We start from the raw sequence: 12,245 nt of genomic DNA on the forward strand, positions 1-12,245 counted from the left end.
ATTTAATTTAGACTTAGTCTACTTTCAAGAGTCCTCAACTTTTGACTGTGCTTATGCGTTCTTTGCAGCTGTGAGACCTCCAAAGATGTCGGTGTTGCCATTCCGAATGGCAACTGCGTTGTGTCATTCAACAAAATGAGTTATTAGGACTTAAACACTTTGCTACTTTGGCTCCGCGGGCAAAGCACCCAACATCATTAGTAATTGGCAAACAGCAACTGGTGAAAAGGTCTCGAAGTCCACATCAGACCCCCACCGAGTGCTGCTAATTTCAACAGGGTGGCTTTCGCATCCCCCTCAAAACTGTTCCAGATCTCTGACAAGGCCTGGTTTATTTATTCCCGTTTTTGCTCCGGGTGCACATTTTACTGTGCCTTCGGGTAATGCGGAGTTAATGTACAACTCTCTGTTTTTTCCCCTCTGCTCTTTAAACCTTCCTTAAGTATTTAAACACCCAGGGTAATGACGTGGTGTTGTGAGAGGGAAAAACCATCACTGAAATGCTTCAGCCGTCCCCAAAGAGTGAGAGAATGGGAGATGACATGGATGCTATAGAGAGGACCAAATGTGAACTGTTTAGAGTCAGGGAGACAGCTAAAAAGAAGACAATTTACATTTAAATGCATGTTGATTTATATGTAAATACGTTTTCAACAGCTTTGCACTTAATATTGTTACCCATGTGTTCTTGATCTTGAACTTAATCGAAACATCCCAAGATCAAGTGTCGGCGCTGAAAGCCTGTTCAAAGTACTAAAGAGACAAATAAAATAAGAGATAACTATGTTAGACAAGGGTAACTTCTTCCCCCAGAGATCAATACAGCCTTGTTTAGTTCCACCGCTTCCTTTTCCTTAATTCTGTTTTTTCCTCGATGTATAAAATTGATTGTCTCTCACAGTGCCAATACTTGTCCTGCACGCCCGTTAAAAACAGCTTCCCCACAGCAGCTTTTTCGAATTTGGGGCTTGTGACACTCTGCCAAAAGCCGCAAATTACCCCCCTCTAGCAACAGCGAATTAGGAACAATTTTCTGTTTGCTATAAAAAATGAGAAAAAGAAAGGCGAGGGTAAAATATAGCTTACCTCAGAGACCACCAAGGCAGGCGACAGTGAGATGAAGTGCACGCTCGCCCGTTGACGGTTTGGGTGGCAGGGCGGCGTTTGGCATTTCGTGCACTTGCTGATATTCGCAGTAATCAATTCGTTAAAACATGGTGTAACGTTTCATCTCGGTGAGGTCGCGGAGGGAGAGAGCGGCGTATTGATATCGCACTTTGATGGGAAACAGGCATTTGCAGATTTGAGGACTTCAGACTAATTGTACCAGAGACGAGATGTTTTACACCAAATATTCTCCAGCTTTCATTGAGGTTGCTCGATTGGATTAGGGAGTTTTATTCCTCCTGATACAAAGCGTGAGGTTTGGCTCAGCGTCCACCGTGTACGACGGCTCATGCCAAATCGTGATTTTTTCCTTCCACGACTGGTTCCAATGCTCTGTCAAAGCAAGGTCCAAATCTCTATACCATTTTGGATGTTAATTGTAAAAAGTGAAAAAACATACCAAAGTATACCGTTGAGAGATTGGTGGGCTTAGGATGCCGATCTCTCCTAGATCGCTGCTGGTGGTCCACACTCCAATCCTCCTGTAGTTGCCATAGCGACACTCTTTTCTGTTCCTTTCTGTTTGCAGGTCTTGGAAAACCACCTGACCAGCCTGGCCATCACCATGTCAGCATAATCAGTGTTAAAAAAACACTCCAGTTGTAACCAGAGAATGGGACACACATTGACCCGCTTCTGCACCCTCTGACCCAAATGTTAATTGTACTTCCTTTTCCCTTCCTGATTGCACAACGGCAGATTTTAAGCTCATTCACAAAGGAATCAGTTAATTGTGTGGTGAAGGGAGGCTTAAATCTTTTTTATTTAGATAAATGTTTTGTTGTGACAACATCTAAGACTCTAATTTAGAAAATTTTACATTTTTGTTGCAAAGCTTTCTTCTTGAATGCCATGCATGCTAAGAGAACGCCTACGTTTACGTTCAGAATAGTTTACTAGCATATATGCTATTCAACTAATTCATGTTGATATTCTCTTAATTCATTATTCAGATTTTTTCAGTTTGCGAAAAAAAAAATTGGGTTTACAAACATCTTATCCCAAGCCATTTGATGAGCCAATCTTTCATCATCTTGCTGTTTAAAGGTCCAGTGTATGAAGTTTTGTGGAATCTAGTGGTCGGGGTTTTCAAATTGCAACCATCTGCTCACTCCACCCCTCCCTTTGGAAAAACTATGGTGGCTCTCACAGCACTAAGATGTCGCCACGTTTTCAGTTCTTTGTCCAATGTGATAACGTATTTGCGTATTTGATTTACGCTCTGTAGAGCAGTTTGTCCGTTTAGGGCTGCTGTAGAAACAACATGGCGAATTTCATGCGAGGGTACCCGCGGTTTATGTAGATAGAAATAGCTCATTTTAAGGTTAGAAAAACATAACGCTTCATTATGAAAGGTCTTTATACGACATAGTGTTGTATATTTGATTGCATTTTTGTCAATAGATCTTGCAAAAAAGTCAATAGATCTTGCAAAAAAGTACACACTGGACCATTACGTTTTTTTTTAAAGTGAGATTTTATTATTACAGCGCCACAGTGTTCGAATGGTTTACTTACTTAAATGGTTTAACTTCACCAAACAGTCTATAGGGATTATACAGTGTATGCTTGTATTCCATTCCAAACGGCCAAAGATTCAACTTTTTTTTACCCACATGCACTAGGCATGGGTAACAGGGCTCGATCTGCATTGAAACAGCAGGGTGCCAAAGAGGTTAGCACACAGCCATGTACCACTTTCAACTACACTAAGCCATTCTAATTACATTTCTCCTCCTCCCCACTATTACAGCCCATTCATACTTTTGTTCTCTCCATTTTTCTCATTGCCCTCCATCCATCTGCTCTGCCCGTTGAGCATGGTTGAGGTGTTACCTCATTCCCCTTCTGGGTGGCTTTCCTGCAGGATTTCACTGTCATCTACTGGCAAATTGATTTTGGCAAAGAAACCAGCCGGGTTGGGGCAATACGCTCACTTCCACACACACGTTGAAGTACGCTGGCATATGTGTGCATGTGCACCTAAACATATGCACAGATTTTGATCTCTGAGTAAATAGTTGGGCTCAACAGCGTGCAGAGGGCCTGGTTTTACTGCGGTTGGCAGAGAGGGGCTGAAGCCTGCTGAAGAAAGAGGAGGGTGGAGGTGTGCGCTGATTTATACCCAAATCTAGTGCAAGTGGAGTAGCTGAGTGGCACACGTTTAGCCAGAATAAGCAAATGTCAAGTTGTGTGTGTGGTCATAAAAATGTGAGAAGGATAAAGTATTTTATTTCATTTTAAGAAGCATAATGAAGAAATATCTGCTTGCGTTTTAGTGGGTCTTGTAAGGACCTACATATTAGTCGGCATTTTGGTTGGGAAGTTTAAAGGCTTTCGTGTTGTAAATGATTGGGTGATTCGTGATGAGGAGTGCCTTTTTACACAAAAAATACCTTGTAGTTTTGAATAGAAGATAGAAGGTTGTGCAACAACTACTCGATTAGCCTAATTTAAAAAAATCTCGTAGCTTTATAAAATTAGAAGCTCTATCACCAAGTAAGCGAGGTTCTGAGGAAGGAGCTTTCCCTTTTTTCTGTCTGTATCGGTCGTATTCTTTCTCTGGAACCAGATCAGACAAAGTAACGGAAAGGGTTTAAAACAATATTGTAGCCAACTGTACCTATGGAAATTATGTACTGAAGCCTATAAGAATTTTGTCTGGTCTTATATTTTACGTGTGATTTATAAACGGAATCATATTCCCAGATTAGACTTGAACATGGTCTTAAATACTTATTTCCCCAAATTACATGTATTGAAAACACCTAAAAATACTATTTATTACATTTGCAGCTCAAACACAGGAAAATTGTTAGGGAATAATATTTTCCTTCTCAGGAAGCAGCTTTGAAGGAATAGGATATCCCACAGAGCACCTTAGCAGCCCCGTGTCTTTGTTTTACATGGGAGCAGGAGACCTGCACGAGGTGGTACATGGTTTCGGGAACGATTTTAACCATCCTGTTTGGTTTGGCACAAGGAAACAGAAGAAAGCGTCCCACAGGTCAGGTACGACCTTGGTCAGGAGACATTTAAACCAAACCTGCACGCTTTCTCCCTTGTAAAAGAAACGTCTCTCCAGAGGGTGAAATATGAATTATTTCGGCATCGGTAATAAACCTCACGCGCGTGACGTATGGATGCGGCGCTGCTGGAGGGGCGTCACGTATATTTCGCAGTTCATCACAATCTCAATATTATTAACATGCCTAATGTGACGCTGATGAAGCGTGAGGAGAAGTTTTCACAGATGACGTATTCAATTTCAGACCGCAAATGCTTTATTATTTCTACCTTCCCATAAAATTACCGATTTTATGCGTGATAAGGTCATTCAGATGCTGAAACCTGCTGCATCTGAATAAGACAACTGTTTTGAAGAAAAAAGTTTGTGTTTGGTTCTGCAATGATTGGTTTTGTGTAGATATCTCTGTTGGGATAAATGGAGGCTATTATTCAAAGCCAACAACAGAAAAATCTTTCCATCATGAGTGAGTGATCCAAACACAGATGTGCACATTTACACTTTTGCTGTCTCACCCTGTTTTGTCAGGTGCAGCGATTTCTTTTCACCACTGAATTAAGTTTATTTAATAAAAAATATGTTTTTTAAAAGATACGGCCTAAACGTTAGACCAGTGCGATTTTTCTACTTCTTTAATAAATCAATTGGTTGAATGTAGTTTCATATTTGCTCGTTTTCCAGTCATATGCACGTAACAAAGTTTGCCTGGAACATTAAAGTCCATGTCAAAAATCCCCAAGTATGATTTTCTTCCCTCAGAGGATATTAATGGAAAGCTACAGTAAAAGTGAAGTTATTTTTGTCCACTTGTCTGAATCACCTTTTATTGCATGTCATGTCAATTTTATTTTTGTATGTTATACAAGCCAAGCTCAAAATTGCTATAGGAATGGAGCTGTGACAAGTCTATGAACACATGGTAAACCTACAGGCAAATTCGGTGAGTTTCAAAATATTTACAGACACAAATTAATCATTTCCCTGAACTCATGTCCCTTGTGACAACAGTATTCTAGCATTTACATAAAAAAGAAAATACAGATTGATTACACAGTGATGCGACCACAAACAACCATCTGGGACTCATTTTGTTGTTGTTTTATTCATAATAAAAGACTTAAACTCATAACAAATACAGCCGTTATTATAGCGAGCCAAATGTTCCAATGCGATCGGGAAGATTAAGATTGGGCAGGTTCGACCATCATTTTTAATTCATTTTGTTTAATCGCAGAGTATTGTTTTGCATTTACCCTTTATTAAACTAAATAGCAATAATACCTGTTTAACTCGTCAACGTTTTTTTATTCTAATGAAATCGTGATGCTGTTGATATTTTTGTGTTTTCTATATGGATTTAATGATCAAAAAGTGCATATTTCATTGAGGCTTTATTTTGTATTTATATCTTTTGCAACGACGAAATATTTCAATCGCTCCCCTACTACTATACATAGACAGAATAAAGTAGATTTAAGTATTGGATATCGAAATCTCAAAGTATAGGCCTAAATGTAGTAATAGAATTGAAAAAAATGTTTTTTCTTGTAGTAGTAGTTTTAATAAATAAACAAATACAGTTGAACTATTAGAGTCCCTAGAATCTAGAGTGTATAATATGTTTAAGGTAACTTTGAAGTTTTAGTGAAATCTACCTCAGCTGTCACCAATATAACCAGTATTTTCTCCACTCAACCATGAAGAGCAGATAATGCCCACAGTTGGTCCTCTGGATATTTATGATATTCTCACAGATTGTAGATTTTTTTCAGATTGTAGATGTATAAATTCTGCTTTAAACTCACCTTTAGATATCCAGTCCCCAATGGTTCTCATCTCAGTTTCTCAACTCATAAATCAGGAGAATGTGGAGCAATTTTAAAATATACAAATGTACTCTGTACAAATGATGTTTGTATATTTTTTTTAAGAATGTAACATCATTAGTTAATCAGTGAGGTATTTTTCCTCAGAAGTTACAAGTGACAAGGGACTAACTGAATGACACCAACCTCCCCACACAAAAATGCAGAATACTGTTAGATCAATATGTTAATTTCAGAGAATTACAAATTCATGAGTTAATCCTAATAAATTAATATTTGGTTGCATCAATGCATTCATATAACATTTGAATAGGCTAATTGACAATTAAAGAAAAATATGTTTTAAAGACGTTCCAAAACTCGCTTGGTCCAGGCCAGCTTTGTTAGAATCAAATTTATACAAAACATAAAGCGTATGAAACGTTGGCCTACGTTTTATTATTTACTATTCTAACTTAATATAATGCCCTAATGTGTTTGGAGAACAGTCTAATACGTATAAAGTTCAGACATGGGCAAGATCCTCTGCCCTGCTGTATATTTGCATTGCGCATTTAAGACCGACAAGTTTGATCATTTCCGCCCAACAAGGTTAAATAAATAAACCGAGCTTCTAATTGCCTTTAGCTGATTTGAAGGTCTTTCTAACGTTGATATGGTTTATGTCATTTCCTATATTCCGGATCATATACAAGTAAATAATAATAAATCAGCTACTTAAAAAATAAATAAATAAAAAATGTTTGTCTAAACATTTCAATCATATGGTTTCCTTCGGTAAATTAATCAAAATATTGGCATGATCATGTTTATAACGACACTGATTTTTATTTCTAAATGACACTAGATATTTTATGAAAAAGGGAAAAAACAACAACAAATATGTATACGTCATATATCAAGTAGAAAAGTATCGACGTGACGCTTGAAAAATTATTTAAATGAAGAATGAAAAGGCTATCGTTGCCCATTAGAAATCAGGCGTCAAATGTATTGTACATTTTTAAAATGTATTTTTATTTCCATCAAAACATAAAAGGAAAGTCGTCATTTAAATAGTTCAATAAATCGAAGCTAGATTATTCAAATTATTACAATTTCTTCATTCCAATAAAACACCATGCACCAGTAACATTTTTGTCATTTAACAGAAAGCCTTAATGATAGAAACAAAACTCAACGTCCATTCAGAGTTGCTCAGACATTTGCCTGCTAAACTTGACTCCGAATACATGAAAATTAATTCCTGAGAAAAGATAGTTTTAAATCTAAATGTTTCCCATGCGCACCTAGTTATTGACGCTAGCCAAGAGTCTATGTTTAGTTGTCAAGTCTTGCAGATTCTGCAGTTTCTGGTACTCATATTGAAGACTGAGGACCCGAGGGAAGCCCACTGGATTGAACAGTCCCGAAGATGCGTAATGAGAGGACGGAGCAACCGGACAGGTTAACCCAGGGGTGACAGGCTCTATAGCCACTGTTTGGGACTGTGGAAAAGACTTGGCGACACAGTTCCGTGAGAAAAGCGTGGAGAGAGCAGGTAAAATGCTGCCGAGAGGTGGTACACCGATGGGCTGATGGAAGCCAAACGGGTAGATATCCAAACCCGGTAAGTGCGCGCAGGACGCGCTGAGACTGTACGCGCCGTAGCCAAGATTCGGAAAGCCATTCGGCTGAAGCGCTTGATCTTTAAACACACCGAATTTGAAGTGGTGTCGTTTAAATCGCTTCCTCCTCCTCAGAAAACTTCCGTTCTCAAACATGTCCGATGAATTTGGATCCAGAGTCCAGTAATTCCCTTTACCTGGGTTACCCGGTTCCCGTGGCATTTTTACGAAACAATCGTTGAGAGAAAGATTGTGTCGGATGGAGTTCTGCCAAGCTGGGAATTTCTCTCGGTAGTACGCGAACCGAAGGCTGATGAAGTCACAGATCTCGCTGAGAGTCAGACGCTTTTTGGGGCTCTGAAGGATGGCCATGGTGATCAGGGCGATGTAAGAATAGGGCGGTTTCACCGACGTGCTTTTGCTCGAGGTTGACGGACATATAGAAGAGGGTACGTGGTCCTTATCTCCGTTGCTTGACTGGTTTTCGGACAGGGATGTTGAGTTGTTTATCCGGTGGTCGGATGCAGAAGAAAGACGACCGTCTCCAGATTCCTTGCCACCTTCACCTACCACGTCGACAACGAGGTCATCCATTAAATCTGTGTCCAGGGTCATAGTCCACAGGTGGAGAAGAAAAACTATGGCTTAAACAAGCAGATGCGCACTCAAACTATCACTCCTTTATACTTTGAAAAAAGAACTGGTCCCGGTTCCTCAGTTCATATGAACACCATGAAAAATATTTTTATTAAGAGAAAGACTTATTTGAGAAAAACAATAAGCTACTTAAGTTTAATGTAGATCGACGCAAATCCTCGCGATTTAAGCGCAAGAGGTTCGGAGACCTGCGCACACAGCAATGTCCATCGTCCACTTCAACGCAACTGGATTCCTGCAGCTGTTGGGGAATCAGATGACGATGATCTCATGACGAAGTTCTCAGGAAGAAGCTCCACTCCAATGAAAACAGAGCAACTCTACCAGTTGGACACGCGAGGACAGTCTTCAGAAGAAACCATGAATAATGACATGTCACTGAACTCACAATAGAAAACAGCATGTAGGTCATCAGTACTTTTGGCTGCTCAACAGATATTTTAAAATACATTTAATAGCCATATTTTATAATATTTTTTAATACAATTTTAATGCGGTAAAAACTATGAGAATTAATTCTTGACCATGCAATTATTCATCATCTCAGCACGTTATATAGGGACTACTAGACTAAAAATAATACTGTACAGGACTCGTATGCAAAGAATTTACAACGTCAATCCTTAAGCACTATAAAAATAATACTTTTATGGTTTATGGCTTACTTAGAAATTGCTAATGTGGAACATTCTGCATAACGTGTGATTTCAGTATTTTTTACTAGATCTGCACCTATTCAACATCAGTTAAATAAAGATGATTACTAAGATTCATATTTCATTTTTACTTGGTTGTATTATCACAGATATTCATATTTTTTTAATGGTCTGCAATATTTTATAAAACAGCAAGTTTTGGGTGTTGTTTATTAAATCTTTTTTCTCCTGGAAATTTGAGGCCTGCCGTTCAGCTTTGAAGCAAAGAATTTAAGATAGGCCCTAAAAGCAATTTATAATATCTATCATAAGGTCCCTTAATTCTATCTGATCGTTGGACATATGTTTTCTCTATACCCGAAATACAGCATTTCCTATTTCGACTGAACTAGTTTCCTTTAATTATATGGTGAAAATGAGGCCTATCATATAAAATTGTCGGGTCGTTCAGATGAAAGTGAAACTCTTTCGTTAAAATGTCGTAGTTAAAAGGCACGAGAAAGCCGTGGGTGTTTGTTTTTAACGGCAGAGCTCTTTGTTGAGGATTTCGACATTTCCTGCCCATATAATCGTATTGATAGCGGAGGCCACAGAGCGATGAGATGACGTGGGTGGGCATGATTTCCCAAATCTATCACGCATGTCTGCAGATTGGAAACAGGCCCGGGGAGAGAAATGAATGAGGGATGGTTTTGGAAGCGAAACGGGGATAATGATACAAACCCGACGTGGCGGGGATCCGCAGATAAAGCGCTGTAATGTGGTATTCATGGGTTGTGTGGTATTCCTATAGACAACTGTCTCTATAATTGAAGACGACAGTAGACAAAATACCACGTTAGAATGGCACCAGATGCGCTATTAAGATATCGAAACAACATACTTAATATTTAGTTTTTGTATTAATCCTCATGCATGAAAATACGTTAAAATTAAACACGTAGCCATAAAATGCTTACGCGAAATACGTTGCTTCGGATAAAAGCGTCTGCAAAATCCATAAAGGTACAAATGTAATGTTTCACACACAATTCGTATAATGTGATCTTTTTTAAATAAACCATTGATTTACACAGATAGATTACATAGGCCTATGTTAAAGCCATGTGTTATGCCGGGTTCTCATTGTGACATCATAGTTTACATACCTTCATGTTGTAGCATGAGTTCTACTTCAAATCACCTGATGTTTTCCCCTGACCAACAACAGCGGAAATATTTAGTAACCAAAATACAGAAACTGGCAAATATTCAATAGGCTATAAAACTAATAATGTACTCTTCTGATACACACTTTGAACAGGCAAACATGACTTGGAGGCTCCTCTCACCACCTCAAAATAATAATAATAAAAGAGTTGTTTACTAAGTTGGAAAAATATGCTTTAGAGCACACTGGTCCTCTGTAAAGCAAGGACTTTCTCAGGAAAACGAAGCTGAAAATTAAACAAGTGGCGCCATCTTGTGTCGTTTAGGAAAAAATGTCACGTTTGGGCTCTCACTAAATCCTTGGTGTTTCGAGTCTTACGAAACCCTATCCCTAACCTTACTCTATAACCATCTAAACTAACTATGACTGTTAAAATTGCCCTAAAAAAGGTTGGGTGATGACGTCAGACTCGAAACACCAAGGATTTAGTAAGAACCGTCACGTTTGAGTTTATTATCTCCGATACTTAGGACAGAAAAAGGGGCTGACTTGCGTAAATAATACTATTTTTAAAGACCTTTAAAGATATTTCAATAAGCAGAAGGGCAATGCCGTGAAAATGTCAACGTTACCACGAATAAAATAAGTTTTAAACAAAGTTTTTTTACTACGGTTACAGCACAGATTTTAACATTTGGTGGTTCAGATACCCACGTGAGAGCTCTCTTCAAATTGGTAAAGAATTTGTTTTATTTTAAGTGCATGATTTTCATAGTCAGGTAAATGCCATTTTCAGGCTTGTCACATCCGTAACGTTACATATTCCTCATAAACGGACACATGAAAATTAAAATAAAGTAACTATTTCATATTTTATAATGAGGCATCCCTTCACCACTCCTTGGGTGTTATTGCTTCAGGATTGTTCATTTTATTTCACAGAAATCCTACAAAGTTTGTCTTCTCCCAAAAAACATGCCCTTTTTTCTGTCACATCCATAACGCATGTTTATTTTCCTTTTTTAATTTAGACAATTTGTTCAAAGGGTGTTTAATTTTTTTATGTTAAGACTATATCAACAAGGGTTTAGACAATATAAACAGATGATTCAATATATTCATAACAAATTCATTCTTTGAGCATTTTTATGTCACGTCCATGACGCAAAATGTCACATCCATAACGTTGGAATTGCCCAGTAGGCGGCTATCGTAGCCCATTTTATAATCCATCTTAAAAATATAAAAAAACATAAATATATGTAATAGTATTTTTATATAAATTAAGCAATTTTATACGTAATGTAGAAAAGAGACAAATGACGTAATGAACACCTGGACACCTCATGATGTCATGATGACCTGTCGATGCTTGACGACTCCCCTAGGTCTCCGTCTATTAATCATCTTGTGTGGTCATTTCCTGCATTATTTAAAAAAAATCTAATGTGTATCTGCTATGCAGGCCTTGGTATTTCCTTCAGGAAACACAAATCACGCTGATCTATTATTTCCTATCATGAAGATCAACAATACAACCAGTAGATGTCCCCAAAACACCACTGTTTCAACCTTCTAAGAGTAACAAAAGGCTTCATGACATCAGATTTCTCCAAGGTACAGTGCTAAAGTGTGTTTGGTCTTTTAAACAACACTGTATTAAATACGTGCACAATATGGTATTAAATACATTGGATTCAGATGAATACATAACATTTACAGTGAAAACACCATTTGCTTAAAACTGCTTTAATTAATTTGTTAAATTTACGCTAATTAAAATGTGTTGTATAAAATGTTGTAAAATAGAAGCAAACACAAAAGATAAGGCCTAACATGACTTTAATCTTATCAATGCTTTGGTTGTCGAGTGAGCTTGATACAGGTGTTTTGGTTACTTTGACTGGGGTCACTGTCTGTGAGGTTAAAGGTCAAGAAAATTGTGACACAAGTGGCCTTGTGGTCTTAAAAGTTGTCTTTAGCTTTGTCTAATCTGTTATCTGCCTTATTTAGCCTTTTAAATGATTCGGCTGAATAGGTTTCTAAATCCTAAATCCTTTAAGTTGTCTAAAAGGAATTTGTGGACTGTGCAGTGTTTAAAAGTGAACTAGAGGTAACGTCAACAACACCTAAACACAAGTTAATTCGGTTGTC

General features: G+C 38.0%; 1 protein-coding gene across 1 annotated transcript; it reads right to left on the reverse strand.

Moving 5' to 3' along the window:
• Window positions 1-7,078: 7,078 nt before the first annotated feature.
• foxd7 (forkhead box D7) lies at window positions 7,079-8,947 on the reverse strand. The gene has a single exon (XM_056753621.1). The coding sequence runs from the start codon at window positions 8,241-8,243 to the stop codon at window positions 7,311-7,313; it is 933 nt and encodes a 310-aa protein (XP_056609599.1). The 5' UTR covers window positions 8,244-8,947; the 3' UTR covers window positions 7,079-7,310.
• Between the last annotated feature and the right edge of the window lie 3,298 nt (window positions 8,948-12,245).

The sequence above is a fragment of the Triplophysa dalaica genome, chromosome 7 (assembly GCF_015846415.1).
Source record: "Triplophysa dalaica isolate WHDGS20190420 chromosome 7, ASM1584641v1, whole genome shotgun sequence".
NCBI lineage: Eukaryota > Metazoa > Chordata > Actinopteri > Cypriniformes > Nemacheilidae > Triplophysa > Triplophysa dalaica.

Bases quoted from the DNA above. Each gene is read 5' to 3' on its own strand.
- foxd7 (XM_056753621.1), bottom strand. From the start codon at position 8,243: ATGACCCTGGACACAGATTTAATGGATGACCTCGTTGTCGACGTGGTA.